Source organism: Lemur catta, chromosome 1 (genome assembly GCF_020740605.2).
Source record: "Lemur catta isolate mLemCat1 chromosome 1, mLemCat1.pri, whole genome shotgun sequence".
In the NCBI taxonomy this organism is placed as follows: Eukaryota; Metazoa; Chordata; class Mammalia; order Primates; family Lemuridae; genus Lemur; species Lemur catta.
The window spans coordinates 144,386,302-144,403,519 of record NC_059128.1 but is presented as its reverse complement, the minus strand read 5'-3'; the positions used below and the strand labels follow the sequence as shown (position 1 = coordinate 144,403,519).

At 38.1% G+C, this 17,218-nt stretch overlaps 1 protein-coding gene across 1 annotated transcript in view; it reads left to right on the top strand.

Annotated features, from left to right (window-relative positions):
* The window catches only part of OXSR1 (oxidative stress responsive kinase 1), an 85,999-nt gene extending 72,667 nt beyond the window's left edge, over positions 1-13,332 (top strand). Inside the window, exons 12-18 of the mRNA XM_045536581.1 lie at positions 559-594; positions 3,272-3,418; positions 4,842-4,906; positions 7,734-7,786; positions 9,261-9,329; positions 10,199-10,263; positions 10,640-13,332. Of these exons, the coding sequence (XP_045392537.1) occupies positions 559-594; positions 3,272-3,418; positions 4,842-4,906; positions 7,734-7,786; positions 9,261-9,329; positions 10,199-10,263; positions 10,640-10,714 (510 nt within the window). The 3' untranslated portion in view covers positions 10,715-13,332. The remainder of the gene's footprint in view (positions 1-558; positions 595-3,271; positions 3,419-4,841; positions 4,907-7,733; positions 7,787-9,260; positions 9,330-10,198; positions 10,264-10,639) is intronic.
* The last annotated feature ends 3,886 nt before the right edge of the window (positions 13,333-17,218 follow it).

Sequence of the window (17,218 nt, the reverse complement as noted above, 5' to 3'; positions counted from 1 at the left end):
CACGTTTGTTTACATACCAGATCCCCAAATACCTAGCTCTGAGAGTAAGGGTAGTAGTAGACTCTTGAAATGCAGCTTTCATATCATTGTTTTTTAATTTTGCCTCAAGAGTTTTCTCCATTAACACCCATAATCAGAATTACTCTACTTTGAGAATGTGTTGGATAACTAGCTTGAAAGTTTAGGTTTTGGTCTGGGATCTTATGCACTTAATATGTTCGTGATTAGTGGAAAGAATTTTCCTTTGAAGAATGTGACCATGCTACTGCCTGAGAACTCAGTCCCATTATGTTTGCTTATACAGCTTCTAGTTATAGAATTTTAAAATACTGTAAGTACACTGATGTATTTCTTACAAGCTACCTAGACAAAAAATGCAATAGTATTAGGACAGTTTTCTTTTTCCAGAAAACTTTCACTAGAGTTGCCTGTGAGTTAATGTATGGATCAGAATTAAATGGCGTTGACTTGGATTCAGCATACTTGCAGTTTGGAACCGTCTACAAGTACTGTCTACAAGTTCTGAGTTAACAAGCATCCTTTTTGTATTTCTTTTAGTCTCCTCGAGTGAAAGAATCAATATCAAATTCTGAGGTAAGTAATTGTGATTATTGTTTTGGTTTGGTTTTAATTTTAAGCACTTTTTTAAAATGTGTATACCAAGATGGGAATGAGACTTTATACTGGTCAAATCTTAAAAATTGGCCTAAGGGCCCAGAATGTTCTCCCTTGCTTGTTTAACTTTATAAATTGGTTTTTTGGCTTGGGCTGCTCGAAGTAGAAGGTAGTCTTTTTGCATTAATCTGTGCAGGAATTTGTCATGTGCTACCTTTCCTTTTTGAATTTTTTTTTCCCAACCTCTTCTCTCGTGAAATAGATTCTATTTTCTTTAGTTACTGTGTCACTATGATAGGAAATCCTACTAAACAGAATCCTGTTACGCTGACTTGCCTTATTCTCACTACCCAAGGAAAACAATCACTTCCTGGGTCTATTCTGTCATACATTCTTCCTTCTGGCAGCATTTTCATTCTGAGCTGAGTTTTGGTCTAACAAGCACACATCTGTGGCTCTTAAACCAATTCTATTCTTGCCCTATGCCCTTTCACTTCTTTTGTATACTTAATACCCAATTTATATACACGATTATGTACACAATTTGTTTACCTAGAACTGTATTACTTAAGACTGAAAATAAATACTGTACCTTAGCATCCTAACAGGCCAGTGTCTGATAACTTACACATTTTAGGATTATTTGTTACTTCTGACTTCAGCTACTTTGACTAATTCATAATTTCTCAGAAATTGAGCGAAAGGCTATTTTACAGATTATCCAAAGTTTTCTTTTTAATCGTCTTTTTGTTCCTTTGCCTAAATATCATTGCCACATGAGTTCTCACATACTTAGATTCTCATGCTTAGTACTTTGTTTTTTTTTAACTTGTGACAAAATTCATATAACATTTTGCTCTGCATAGTAAGTACTTAGAAAATATATGTATATACAAATTCACATAACATAAAATTTACCACGTTAATCATTTTCAATTGTACAGTTCAGTGGTATTAATGTGTTCACACTGCAGTGCAACCATGATCACTATCGTCCTCCAGAACTATTTCATCTTTCCAAACTAAAACTCTGTGCCCATTCTCCCCCACCCTCATTTTCTGTCTCTATGAATTTGTACTAGGTACCTCACATAAATGGAATCATACAGTATTAGTCCTTTTGTGACTGGTGTATTTCATTTGGCATAATGTCCTCAAGGTTCATCAATATTGTAGCAAAAATGTCCTTACTTTTTAAGGCTGAATAATATTCCTGTGTGTGTGTGTGTGTATGTATGTGTGTGTGTATACACATACCACATTTTTTTATTCATCGGGGTCAGTGGGCACTTGGGTTACTTCTACCTTTTAGCTATTGTGCATAATGCTGTTGTGAACATGGGTGTATAAATATCTCTTCAAGATTCTGATTTCAGTTCTTTTGGGCATATACCTAGATGTAGAATTGCTGGGTCATATACTAATTCTATTTTTAATTTTTTGAGGGACCACCATACTGTTTTCCATAGAGGCTGCACCATTTTACATTCCCACCAACAGCGCACAAGAGTTTCAGTTTCTCCACATCCTCTCATTACTTTGTTTTACATATCCTTTATTTCTTTAGTGTAGATAAACATATGTGCATACAATTTGAAAGTTAAATATCCTTTTTAAGTAGTACTAATAATTAACATTTCCAAAAGTATTCCTACAGTTCTATTTTTCTATACAAATCTAGAACCAATAAGTAACTTATGACTTCTTATGTATGAAGTTAAAGGAACACAAAATTTTCTCCCGTGTCTCTTTGGTTTTGTTATATAATGTCAGCTATTAGGCCTCTAGTTTTACCCTTTGAATTTTTTTTTCTTTCAACTGTACATTTTGGCTGTTGCATTGTTTTTTTTTTCCCCCACTAACTGTATAATTTTGAATATGTTTAACTTGTCTTTGTACCTAACATCATTCTTTTCCCCCAACTACATAATTAAAATTTACAAAATATTTCAAACATACAAAATAATATGTATATAATATCTGTGTTAGTTATAAAGCTTCACATCTGTTTTCGAAATACATTTCAGATTTGGTTGGTTGTCTTTGTAAGTAATAAAAAGTCCCCACACAGAAAAATGTAGCTTGTATATTTTTGTATTACATATTTAAATCTTTATTTTGGAGGTGCTATTTTGCTGGGCAAAGGGGATGGAATAGATGTGGTTAAAAATAAATATAATGCTAAGTGAAGAATCCAGACACAAAAGACTACATATTATATGATTTCATTTTTATGAAATGTGCAGAAAAGGCAAATTTATAGAGATAGCAAGTAGATCAGTGGTTGCCTAGGGCTGGGTGTGGAGGCAGGAATTAATTATAAATGGACACGAGAGAACTTTTGGGGGTGATGCAAGTGTTCTAAACTGAATCATGGTGATATTTGCACAATTCTATACATTGTGCAAAAATTATTGAATTGTATACTTACCATGCATGAATTTTGAGGGATGTATATTAGACCTCACAAAGGTGTTAAGACTTGGAAAACCTAGAAATACTTGACTTCCATTTGGAGTAGAGAAGTAGTGATACACAAAAACTGTATACTACACAAAAATTACTTTGAAAATGTAACCCCATAAGGGTGCACTTGGCTATCAATAGACCTGCTTTCCTTTCCACTCAAGCAACACTGTGTGTGTTTTTGTTATAGCTCTTTCCAACCACTGATCCTGTGGGTACTTTGCTCCAAGTTCCAGAACAGATTTCTGCTCATCTACCTCAGCCAGCTGGGCAGATGCCTACACAGCCAACGCAAGTCTCTCTCCCACTCCCTGCAGAGCCAGGAAAAACAGCTCAGGTAAAGTGGGATGTGCTTTTAATGGGCATCCTTGAGGCTAGATGAGAAAAGCAGATATTAACGTGGAATACAACCTAATGTAATCAGGTTGATGTCTTTGTAGATTTTGAAACAAGTTAGAAATTCTGTCTTTACAGTTTTTGTATGTGGAGAGTTTTACAAGGATCACACAGGTTTTTAAGCAACAAAATAGGTTAATGATGGAAATATTCCAAACATCAAAAATTTTTGGCTGATTTGTTGTCAGCTCTGCATTAAATCATTATTACGTTTAACTTCAGAATGTATTAATAGCTGATAGAGTTCGTAGAGAAAGTAAGAGAATTAGTGGCTGTACTATTTTCTTTTTGCTCACTTAGGCTTGTATTATTTATTAATACTCTCTGCTATCCATGGCTTTTTTTATTACTCTTAAGATGTTTGTCAATTTTGTGAGGGTTGATCTCGTTACCACCTAATTGTAATCTGTAAACCAATTTAATCAGGCACACAGAAACTTTATTAAATCATACTACACTGAAAACAGCCAAGTGAATGAAAGCCCCACTGTGAACCACTGCATGTTGTGCAACTCTCACTCTCCCTTCAAGAATCCTCAGATGCTGAATCAACATGTAACCTTATGTCACATAGTTAGAATTAAGAGTTTTTGTATCAGTTCATTTATTAAATATTAGAAGTTTCATTTTCTAACATTTTAGATGAAAAGAAATAGAAATTAAAGTTTTGGGTTTTTTTCTTTTGCACCCTAGTGGATCATCTTGTGTTCTGCCTTTGGAGATGACTGCTTTGAGCACTTCCATTTAGTAATGGCACTGACTTCATTTAATCTTTTCATTTCTGCCCATCATAAGGGAAAGGACAGAGTTGTCTTAAGAAAACTGATGGAAAGATTGGATTCATTTTATAAACAACTTAAATAGAATGTATGTTCTCCCATAAGCAAGGAATAGCTGTACAGTTTGCAGAGAGGATTAGTTTAGCCATAAAAAGATCTGAACCTATGGGTTGGATGGATTCCTAAGGGCAGTTGGTTCAGGCCCTTCCTTTTTTGTTGCCATATGCTACACTGGCACATTTTTTAAAGTGAGAAACTTAGCTTCATGCTTTTCACCCTTGTAGAAGAGAACAAGGGTCTCAAAAATACAAAATGTAAATGTGGCTATGTATGGAATTTCATCTGAGTTTGAGAATTATCTTTCTAGTTGTGTTTGACTTAGGCTGACATTCAGCTTTTCTTTGCTGCTGCGGAGTACATGTCCTCCCACAGCACCACAACAGGGAATGTCCTAGCGATTAGGATGACCTCAGCTGGAGTTGAAGAAAATTGCTGCCAAGTAGATGATTCCTCTGCAGATGACCGTTAGTCACCTCCACACTTAATGTTCCAGGCAATGACTTTATACCTTTCAATGCCTTTTAGGCTTTGTCTTCAGGAGCAGGTTCACAAGAAACCAAGATCCCGATCAGCTTGGTACTAAGATTAAGGTAAGTAGGCATTTTTTGTTCTCTGAATATTCTGCATACACGGGAATAGTGTATGCCTCAGAGTAATTGGACAGGATTGTGTGTTCTCCTAGGTTGTGTTGTTTGCTTACAGATGTATTATCTTCCTCAGAAATAATAGTAGTCGTGTGAAGACCTGAATGTTAACAGGTGCTTGACTGACTGATGCATGCAATCTTCTTAGTTGTTTGTACACCAATAGTGATGAATTTGTGCATTTGAAGTATAGTTTGGGTTAGGAAGCATTTTCTATAATTGAGGAGCAGTTATTAGGGGAGCAGCATTAGCTGCCTTATCTGAAGATCAGTCTCATAATTGTGACCCTATAAGCACCGTGGATTCTGAAATCAACTGACCCAAGGTAGGGGGCTTTTTGATTGTGATAGAACAAATAAAGGCCTTGTTCTTAGAAGTTAAAAAGAAATCTTCTAAATGTATTTTTAGTCTGCTTCTCTGTTTGACAGCAAGTATTCTAAATTGGTGGTTCTTGCTGGGGGCATATAGTGAGGTCCTGACAGATTGCTCACTAGATAGCTGGATTAGGATTCCAGTGCTTTCTTGTCAGAGTAGCTATGGCTGTTGTATTGCTCTAAAGAGATGTCTTTCTACACATAAATGCATTGGAAAAAAAATTAGTATTAAAGTGTCACCTGAGAGAGGTCTGTTTAAAGTGTTACTAACATTTTAAAAAAGAATTGCACTGAATTATCATTGACTCATCTCCCTTCTGTATATGAATTCCTAGTCATCATCTCGGTAAGGTTGTCATTAGAGATAGAAGCAGCAAAAGCTGTTTGGAGAATGTTTTGATCTTACTGCTAGGAGCAATGAAATTATGCCATAAATATGAAGAAAGCTGATTGAGTTACCTTTCCTTTACAGAAGCCTACTCAATATACCTGATCCCATCTCAAATAGTTCTGAATTAATAGGATGTCTTGGTAATCTTGTGCCATTTTAATTATACATTAAGAATACCACTTGTCTCTGTAAAAACATGGTTTGGAGGTCTTATAGCAGTTAATATACAGTACAAAAATTCTATTTCGGCCAGGCGTGGTGGCTCACGCCTGTAATCCTAGCACTCTGGGAGGCCGAGGTGGGTGGATCGTTTGAGCTCAAGAGTTCGAGACCAGCCTGAGCAAGAGTGAGACCCCGTCTCTACTAAAAATAGAAAGAAATTAGCTGGACAACTAAAAATATATAGAAAAAAATTAGCCGGGCATGGTGGCGCATGCCTGTAGTCCCAGCTACTCCGGAGGCTGAGGCAGAAGGATTGCTTGAGCCCAGGAGTTGGAGGTTGCTGTGAGCTAGGCTGATGCCACGGCACTCTAGCCCGGGCAACAGAGCGAGACTCTGTCTCAAAAAAAAAAAAAAAAAAAAAATTCTATTTGATGTGTGCTTCAGGAAGATGGAGAAGGTACTTTTAAGTGATGTAGTTTGCTTTTCTGAAAGTGGTGGTTTAATGAACTATGTTCCAAACAGTTTATGGAAATAGAGGCTGGATTCTTATGCTCAGTGATGAAGACTTTAAAGTTATATGACCAGAAGAGATGATAAGAAACACATTTAAACTACTTTATTATGTTGTTGTCTTTGAAGGTATTTGTGCCTGGCATGCCAGTTCAGTCACTAAACGTATACCAAACATTTTGATCTGAATTTTATTCAACTTTCAGGAAGAACAGATTGAACAGTCATGTATTAAGCACAGACAATGTAGAACACTCTTAGATACTGTGGAAGGATACTGAGAAAAGAGAAAATTTAATGACTCCCTTGGTAATCAAATCAAGGTTGGAAGTTGATTTGTAGTATATACTTACACAGCCAAAAGCAAATTTCAGGTAGTATATGTGCAGAAGTATAAGTCTGTACATACCGGTGTAGAGAGAGGGCAATGCAAGGGAAACTCATTTGGGGGCAGGTTGTATTTGAGATAGGTAGTTCTATTTTAAGCACAATTTCAGTAACATCCTCAAGTATAGTATTTGTCAAGTAGATCTAAGCCTTCTACATTGTTTAGATAAAATGAATTTAGATCCTAAGTAATCAGGCATGTCTGCCCTTAGATATAATGTTCTAATTTTACCTGGTTAATCCCATTACATAGTGTGGTGATCACTATAACTGTGCCTTACAGTTATATTTGAATTTCTGGAGTCATATATTAACTCTGCTGCCAGTATGGGCCAATTCCTCTACCCATCTTCTCTGCTTACCTAAATCCTGCCTATCCGCTAAGTCCTATCTAAAAACTACCTCTAAAGTTTTTCCTCATTATCCCAATTTCATGTATTCTCACCTGAACTCCGGTGGAATTTGAGGGAATATCATATGTTTCATTTTATGAGTCTTCTGAGACTGATCACCAGTGGTAGGCAAGGTGCTCTCCTACACACAGTGGGCACGTGGGAGTGGAGATAAGGATGAAAAAGGCATCCTGTATCGTTTTTAATCACACCTCCCTGTGCTCATACAGATTTTCCTGTTAGTTTGATATACTCATCTTAGTGGGAATAAGGATGGGAGTGGGCATATGATAAGAACTAATAAGAATCTCTTCAAAGGCATGAAATATTTATATTGATGAAAGAGGGACATGGATTAAAAGGGTTGTAGGACAATTAGATGGTCATTCTGAGTTGTTTGCTCTGAGCCCTGCAGTGTGAACACATCAGGATAAATCATACGATCTGTGGGATCAGAACAATCTTTCTTGAGGCACAGCTTTCCTAATATATGTTGGCAGAATCTCTATGCATAAATTCAGAAATTCTTCCTTTACACATTCTGCTTTCTTTCGTAGGAATTCAAAGAAAGAACTAAATGATATTCGATTCGAATTTACTCCTGGGAGAGGTGAGGCATCAAAAAGATTGAAAACAAAATAACTTCTGATTTGTTATTTAATGAAATGTTTCTGTCCTTTAGATGTGTTCTGGCTTTTAAAGGATGATAAAAATTTTTCTGATTTTTGGGAACATATGAATAATATAAAAATGCAGTTTTTTTCCTACTAAACTCATTTAGAAAACCTTATATAATACAGTAATGAATATAGCTCTTATTTACTGTTTACTGTAGGCCAGGCATTGTGCTAAGTGTTATCTCATTAAATTCTCATTAGAGACCCTTAAGGAAAAATTATTATCCCCATATGGTAGATGATGAAATCAAGACTTAGAGGCAAAGTAAACTCTTCAAGGTCACACAACTAGAAAGAGGTCAAACCAGATCTGTCAGAGTCCAAAGTTCTTGCTTTTATCACTGTACATGCTTGCCCTCCATGGTGGTAAAGAAGAAACAAGGCCTACATTCTCCTCTCTCCTCACACAGAAGCTGAGCCCTGTCATCCCCTGTTTGTGACCATGAACTTCACCTTAGAACAAGGCTTGTTTTCTCTCCTTTATTACTCATGGTTCAGATTTGAGGAGTAACTAGCAGCTAGCAGATATCTGCCCTGTATATCACACTTACTCTGCTGCCATCTCAGTATCATTAGCAACTATTAAAGAGAACAGATGCAGTTACGCAGAAGTATATCTGTTTTACTTTTTTAAAGTCAGGGAAAGTCACATTTTCAGGAATTAATTCAAATTGCTGGTCATCTACATGAGTGTGTGCACACCCGCTCCTCAGCAGGCCTCCCATTGCCTCTGAGGGGCACAGTGTTGAGAACCAGCACTGCTGAGTTGGTTGGAGATGAGGTTAATTGGAGATACTCTGTCCTCATCTTTTTAGTTTCTAGTTATAGCCATTGCTCAGATTGTACCATCTGAGATAATTAGGTAAGAAGAAAAGCCCACCAGAATAAAAAAGGGAAGTGACTTTAGCAAAAAATTTGGAGTATGACTCCCAAAGAGAAGAGAGTGCAACTCGTTCTCTCAAGTTTTAATTGAGAATAAATTATTCTGCTTATTAGCTCAAGAAATGTTCCACATTCAACATCATAGAACACAGAGAGCTCAGGTCCAGGGTTGTGCTTGAAAATAGGAATTTCTTCTGTAGCATCACTGTTGGGTGCTCTTCTGACACAGGTCTGAACCCATCTAAATGATACCATTGAGAAAGTTATCTTTACACTGAGCTGATATTTGCCACCTGGTTCACATAGATTCTGCCCTCTAGCTAGATCTGTGAGAGTTCCTCACTTGAAATAATCCCAGTCATGGGAAAAATCCTTGTGTGGGAGGAGGACATCTTCTGCCTTCTTGGTTCTGTGGATTTAGCCAGTAACCTTGCATCTGACAGTGCTGACACCCATGCTGGCTCTGAGAGTTAACAGTGACATGTGTGCACAAAAACTAAAGCACTTTGTTCTTTATCCTTGCAGATACAGCAGAGGGTGTCTCTCAGGAACTCATTTCTGCTGGCCTGGTCGATGGAAGGGATTTAGTAATAGGTAACTACACTGTGCCCTGCCCCTGTACCCCTGAGTCTGTCTATATACTTAGTACCTAGAAAAGCAGGTTTTTACTCCGTTGAATAGGTTGAATCATTCTTGAAATGGTTCTTGGCTTTGCTGAAAATTACGGGTATTGGGGACATTTCCTTACCAAAAAAACTAAAAATTTGACTTTTGAGTTTGCTTTGTGACCTGCAGTGATAGTAAATGAAAGCATGCCCAGGCCTTTAGGAGACTAGTAGAAATGATGACAAAAGTCACAAGTTAAAGTACACTTGGCCATATCTAATCTATTTTGGCTTCCTAATCTTTGTGGCCCAGAAGTGGGCAAAAATCATTTAGAGATTCAGTCCTAGAAAAAGCAGTAAGAAAGGGAGAAGGCACAGTCAGGCCACAGGTACATATTACTGAAGGAAAGACCATTGTCAAGGGTAGGTGCACCCTAGACACAGTCCCCTGTGAATGGCCAGATAGTAGTTTAGGCTTTGTGGGCCTTGTACAGTGTCTGTCATTTTTAAACCATTCTTAGCTCATAGGCAGAACAAAAACTGCTATAGTTTGTTGACTCCTGGTCTGGGGCTTTCTGATCCATAAATAAACAAATCAGACTTCTTTCACCCAAGTGTCTTTTCTAGGTTAATATAACGTTTTAAAGAAAGTTAATTTGACAATGATTCAAGATTTACTTGTACTACTTAGAGATAAGTTTAAAAGATACTTTCATTTGAATAGTGATTATTTAATCTTTCTGCTTCCATTTTGATTATATGTAGAATATTCTTAAACTACCATTTAAGCTTTTAAAATATGGTTGAAAGTGGATTTATGTAGCTTTTCATTACTTTTTCTGTTTTGTATGATTACAGTGGCAGCTAATTTGCAGAAAATTGTGGAGGAACCTCAGTCAAATCGATCTGTCACTTTCAAACTGGTATTCATCCCCTTTTCCTTATTAAGACATCTTACCTTTTACACACCAGCACCCTCTGCAGACCAGATTTTATATTCCCTGAGGGATGAGAATATTAAAATATGGTGGATTGTGTTCATTCAGCCTCCCCAAGGCCCTGGGCTGATGTCTTCCTTTGAGTAGCCTCCAGTCCTCGCTCCCTCTCAGGAAACCTCTGCCCCAAACCCATGACTACTCTCAAGATAAATTATTGGCCAGTCTTCTTCTAGCTGTGCACCCAGACCCATTCTTTTCTGGAAGAAATACCTGTTGCCCACTGTCCCACGTCAGTTTTATTTGCTACCTGCAATTTTGTTTTTCTGAATAGCCACAGCTTCTCATTTTGTTTGGTTCTCAGGCATCTGGTGTTGAAGGCTCGGATATTCCTGATGACGGTAAACTAATAGGATTTGCCCAGCTCAGCATCAGCTAAACCACAGCCCTGGAAGAGGCGGCCCAAGGAGATTCCACACATGCACATCTCTGTTGCTTCTATTGGTCTAAACCCACTACTGCCAAAGAACCCAGCAACAAATCTCCCAGCTAGGAGCGTTAGAGGTCTTTCTTTATGTTCTTCCTGCCATCATTCCTCCTTTTTCCTACAGGGAAAGAAAAGTTGGATCACCAGTGGCCAGCATCCCCTTAAAGAGTTCCGTTAGTAAACTTACTCCATATGTCCCATATCTTCCTCCATCTGAGAAGTGGCCCATGTGCCTCAAGTCCCAGGAGGGAGATTTGTCAGCTCATTCTTGCCTTACTCCAATGATGGCCCAAGTGGAAATTAGCGCTATGTTGGGCTTCCTCATCCTGCCTGTTCTCCCACACCTGCCAGGATGTGGGCATCTTGGGATATCTCTGTACCACTGAAGTAGCAATTGAAGTTGATTGTTCAGCTGGAGCCCAGAGAATTTAATTTAGTGGGTTTTTTTTTTTCCTTTGAACCTGATGTGAATTCTAGCAACCTTTTTTAGGAAAAAAGCACAGCCTCAGATGGAGGCAGCCTAAACTGTGTTTTTGTTTTGTTCGTGGTGTTTCTAAGCATTTTGCTGAAGCTGCTCTCAGGCACCCCATTCTTCATTGCTCCCTCCAGAAAGGGTTGCTAGCCTTAACTTCAGCTGGTGCAAAACATCTGACTGTAGCCAAACTTCAGCCGTCGGATCCTTCAACATGGAACTTAGGACTGTTATTAGAGAAAACATCAAGTAATGGCTCATAAAAGTGAATTTGCCAGAGGTGGTTTTTGAACAGGAATCATAATTCAAATTAAATTTAAGAAAAACTCCTTGATCCTCCCATGAAAATCAAGTTACCTGGCCTCCAAGTCATGAGGAAGTGGGTGTGCAAGGCTGAGATTTCTACAGCAATAAAGGAGACTCACAATCAGCCAGAGAGGCCTGCCTTCTGTCCCCTCTCCTGCACTGACCCTTTGGAGGGGGTCCCTGTGCGCTGAAGCTGACTCAAGATGGAAAGTGAAACCACATGTGCCGTGACCTTTAGGTTTTATGAGTAGACAGTGTTCATTTGATTTTCTACAGAAATAATATAAATTATTCTTTTGGTTTAAAAAAGAGCACTCATAATGCAATATGTGAATAATCAGTGTGGTTGACTTTTCTTTTTTCCTACTGTTTCATAGTCAGCCTTTGTCTAACTGCTAATAATCCTACTAAGTTTTATATGTGAATGGAATACTCAATCTGGCCTTAAAAAGACACACAAAGGTAGGCTGTGGGCCCTGGAAAGGGTAGGGTTGCCTTTTATAGAATCGCTCAAGCCCTTTCCAGCATTGTTGGTCTGATGAACAAGATTTCTTTACCTAATTTTCTCTTGGAACATATCTGAAAGCTTTCCCCACAACTAACTTGTCACACCTTTTGTTTGATTCTGAGTTTGTAGTTTTAGTCATGGGTTTTCTTCACCTGCCCTAGGTGCAGAAACATTTGGGAAAGGGATGGATGTTGGGGAGGAAGAGATGGGGGATGGATTTCAAATGAGGGTTGAGAGGAGGGTAGATTAGAAGACCAGACATCAAAGTTCAAGGTGTCAGCAGACTTGGTAAAAGGTGAGAGCCTGTTGAACTGGGAGGAAGAAAGGAAGATTAACCAGCTTGCTAGAAAAATATTAGCTTTTCTTTTTCTCTTTTTTATTGGGCGGGGTGGGGAGTAGGCATAGTGGGGGGAAGCAAGGACAGGGAGGTGGGAATGAGGTATGGAAAAGAGACAGTGTCCTCTTTGGCACACAACTAATGAGTGGCTTACCTTAGAGTCTGTTTTTTTTTTTTTTTGGTTTCAAACAAGCCCATCACAATCTACTTATTTATGAATCCAAGGGGTGGTGACATCACTCTTACAGCTTTCTATGTGGAGGGGTCTGGCACCCAGCTGGCAATGAGCTGCAGCCCATCCCCCATTCACTTTCTCCAGCCTGCCATTACCTTTGAACTGCAGTGGCGCAGGCATGACAGATAGAAGTGGGCTGGGGCTTTCTTTTTCTTTTCAGTTTATTGTTTGCCCTGCTGGGAATTAGAAGACAGATAACCAAGTCCCAGGACAGTGTTATTTCTTCTTCTGCATCATGTGTGGTGGACTCCCTTTGCTGGCTTGTGCAGTGATGCTGAGAAAATAAGTGAACAGAAACTACCCAGGTGGGGCAGCAGGTAATCTGGTGAGCAACCTCACTCCATTTCAGGAGTGGTGGTTTACGGTTCGCCTCTGTTGCTAGGTCCCCAGGATCCCCTTGTCCCTGGAGAAGGGACTAACTATAGCACAAAGTAATATGTGCCAATGCTATTTGTGAAATGTTTGTTTTTTTCTAAATGATTAACGGATTTGTTTGGGTTTTTTGCTTAAGTTTTGAACCAAATTCTAGAGCCAGCTGATACTATTTAATAATCTGGAAGATAGAATAATGATGTATCAATAAATGGAGATTCCTCCTTATGACATGCTAGATTATGGAAGGTGTAAAATATTCAACTTTTTCCTCCTTTTTTTGAACTTTGTATTTTACTGCATGTTTCTTTCATTTTTAATCAATAAAGAATAAATTGTCCTTAGTAGTATATGGATGCTTTATTTTAGTGGCTGTTGGTGAGCAGCTGTGGGTTGTGGGTCAAGGCATCAGTACTAACTTTAATTTTTCATGTGAATAGAAGCTAAAATATATATAAATTATAAAATGTGTGTATTGATCTACAAATTGTCTAGAACAGCTTAAAACCATTATATAGTTGGAGAAACTGAAACCCCAAAAAGGAGATACGAGGTCATCCCAAGGAAATTTGATAGGGTAGGATGTGAAACTCGTTGGATGGCTTCGATCTTTTCTAAATCTTCGGTTCTGCTCATGCTGTTGGGGAAGTGAAGGATGCCAGATTCAAGCCCTTGGCAGTCCCTTTTTGAAAGCTCACAGCAGAACTGAACTTGTCCCTGCTTGGCTTTGATATTGCAGTGGTGGGGTTTCAGGTAAGATTCTAGGGTCCTCTGTACTTTTGTCATTCTCCTGGATGAGTAATCTGCTTGATCATAATCTTTCCCAACAGCAGTGGCCTTGGATCATGATAGGACTGCTTCTGGGCCCTGGTGTTTTCAGAGCTCAGGGCTGTGGAGCCTTGGAGTTGACAATGCCATGTGGCAGCTGCTTGAGTTTGCTTTCAAGATAAGCAGATTATAAAAGTGGACTCTGACTATTATGGGGACCGGGAGGAGGTGCTGGTTAGTTAAAAATGACTGTGGTATGTGGAGGGAGGTGGGCAGGGTCAAGAATAAATTGAGCCTCTCTACTTTAACCATTCTTTCTAACAAGATCGGATCAAATCACGAGGCTTGGTTCCTTAGCTTTACTTACTGTATAGCAGCAATACTCAGGGTGACAGTTCTGGGATGCCTCCTTTGGGTCAGGTCATCTAGCCCAAGGTTTTTGTGGTTTTTTTTTAAATAAACTTTATACTTTGGAACATTTTTAGTTTCACAACAAAATTGAGTAGGAAGTACAGAGTTCCTACATATCTCTTGAGCCTACCCACGAACAGCCTCCTCTGCTATCAACATTCACCATCAGAGAGGTACATTTGAGAAAATTGATGAACCTGCATCATTATCACCCAAAGTCTGTAGTTTACATTAGGGTTCACTCTTGGTGTTATACTTTCTGTAGGTTTTGACAAATGTGTAATGACATGTATCCCGCATTATGGTATCATACAGAATAGTTTTCACTGCCCTAAAAATCCTGTGTGCTGCCTATTCATCCATCCCTCCCCTACTCCCCCCTGGGAACCACTGATCTTTTTAGTGTCTTTTGCTTTTTCCAAAATGTCATATAGTTAGAATCATATAGTATGTACCTTTTTCAGATTGACTTCTTTTACTTAGTAATATGCATTTAAGTTTCCTCAATTTTTTCTTAGCTTGATAGTTCATTTCTTTTTAGCAGGGAATAATATTTCATTTTCTGTACCATAGTTTACCCATTCTCCTACTGGAGGACATCTTGACTGCTTCCAAGATTTGGCAATTATGAATAAAGCTGCTATAAACATTTGTGTGTAGGTTTCTGTGTCGACAGAAGTTTCAGTTCATTTGGGTAAATACCAAGGAGTGTAATTACTGGATCATATGATAAGAATATGTTTAGTTTTGTAAGAAACTGCAAAACTTGTCCAAAGTGGCTATACCATTTTCATTCCCACCAGCGATGAATAAGAGTTCCTGTTGCTCCACATTTTTAACAGCATTTGGTGTTGGTATTATGGATTTGGACATTCTTATAGGTGTGCAGTGGTATCTCTTTTTAATTTGCAATTCCCTAATGACATATGATATCCATCTTTTCATATGCTTTTTTATTATATATTCTTTGGTGAGGTATGTGTGTTCAGGTTTTTGGCCCTTTTTTTCCCTGCCATATTTTAACTTTTTATTTTGAAATAATCTCAGACTTACAAAAAAATTGCAAAAGCAGTACAAAGAATTTCCCTGTATCTGTCCCCCAGATTCCACAAATGTTAATATCTTCCATAACTACATACAATTATCAAAACGAGGAAATTAACATTCATAGTATATTATTGACTAATCCCTAAACCTTGTCATCAGTTGCCCAGCTACTACTCTTTCTGGTCCCAAGATTCAATCCCACATTGTATTTAGTTGTTACGGTTTCTTAGTTTCCTCCAACCTGGGACAACTCCTCCTCTGTCTGTATTTCTTGTAACCTTGACGCTTTTGAAAAGCAATGGTTAGTTATTTTGCAGAATGCCTCTTAATTTGGGTTCATCTGGTATTTTCTTATGATTAAATTCAGGTTATAGACAGGGTGAGGTGGCTCACGCCTGTAATCCCAACACTTTGAGAGGCCAAGGCAGGAGGATCACTTGAGTCTAGGACTTCAAGACCAGCCTGGGCAATATAGTGAGACCTCATGTCTACAAAAACCTATGAAATTAGCCAGGCATGGTGGTACATGCCTGTAGTCCCAGCTACTCAGGAGGCTGAAGTGGGAGGATTGCTAGAGCCCAGGGGTTTGAGGCTGCAGTGAACTATGATTGTGCCACTGTACTCCAGCCGTGGTGACAGAGCAAGACCTCATCTCTAAAGAAAAAAAAGAAAGAAAAGAAAAAAAAATTTAGGTTGTGCCTTTTGAGGAAGAAAACCACAAAATTGGCACCAGGCTATTTGCTGCATCATTAAGAGGCACATGCTGTAAATATGTCTCACTGCTGGTTATGTTAACTTGAATCACTGGATTAAAGGGTGTCTATTTGGTTCCACTGTAAAGTTACTATTTTTTCCTGTCGTAATTAATTATTGTTTTATGGGGAGATAGTTTGAGACTATGTAAATATCCTGTTATTCATCATACTTTGCCCACTAATCTTAGCATCCTTCAATGATTCTTGCCTAACACAGTTATTATTGTGATATTTGCCAAATGGGGATTTTGCATTCCCATCTTTCCTTCTATATTTATTAATTTGAATTCTGTGAGGAAGAGCTTTCCTTTCCCCCTCACTACGTATGAATTCAATTATTTATTTATGTAAGCATAGACTTGGCAAATAGACTTTGCTGGGCTGATAGGGGAGAAATGATACCCTGGTATTGCTTTAATTTGATTTCTCTAGTTGTATGTGAGGTTGGAAGGTTAAAGGGGCATTTATAGATAATAGACTTTTGCCCATTTTTAAATCAGTTGCTTTTGTTACAGTTTTAAGAGTTCTATGTACATTTTTGGTAACAGTCCTTTATCACATACGTCCTCTGCAAATATTTTCTCCCTGTCTGTAGCTCATCTTCTTATCCTCTTAACAGTGTCTTTCAAAGAGCACAAATGTTTAATTTTAATTATATCTAGCTTTTCAATTATTTCATGGATTGTGCCTTTGGTGTTATATCTAAAATGACATTCCTGTGCCTAAAGTCATCTAGGTTTTCTCATATGTTGTTTTCTAAGGGTTTTATAGTTTTGCATTTTATATTTAGGTCTGAGATCCATTTTGAGTTAATTTTTGTGAAGGATGTAGATTTATTTGTAGATTCAGTTTTTTTGCATGTGAATGTCTGCTGTAATAGTGGACTCACCTGATTCTCCATTCATTTCTATCAGTTTTTGCCTGATATATTTTGATGTTCTGTTGTTAGGCACATACTCATTAAGGGTTGTTGTATCTTCATGGAGAAGTGACCCCTTTATCATTATACAGTGCCCGTCTTTGTCCCTGATAACTTCCCTTGCTCTAAAGTCTGCTCTGTTTGAAGTTAATATTAATTAGCTACTCCCACTTTGTTTGGATTAGCATTTAGCACAGTAAATTTTTCTCCATTCCTTCATTTTTAATCTATATGTCTTTATATTTAAAGGGGGTTTCTTTTAGAAAACACATAATTGGTTTGGGGTTTTTTTTAAATCCCTTCTGACAATCTTCCTTTTAATTGAT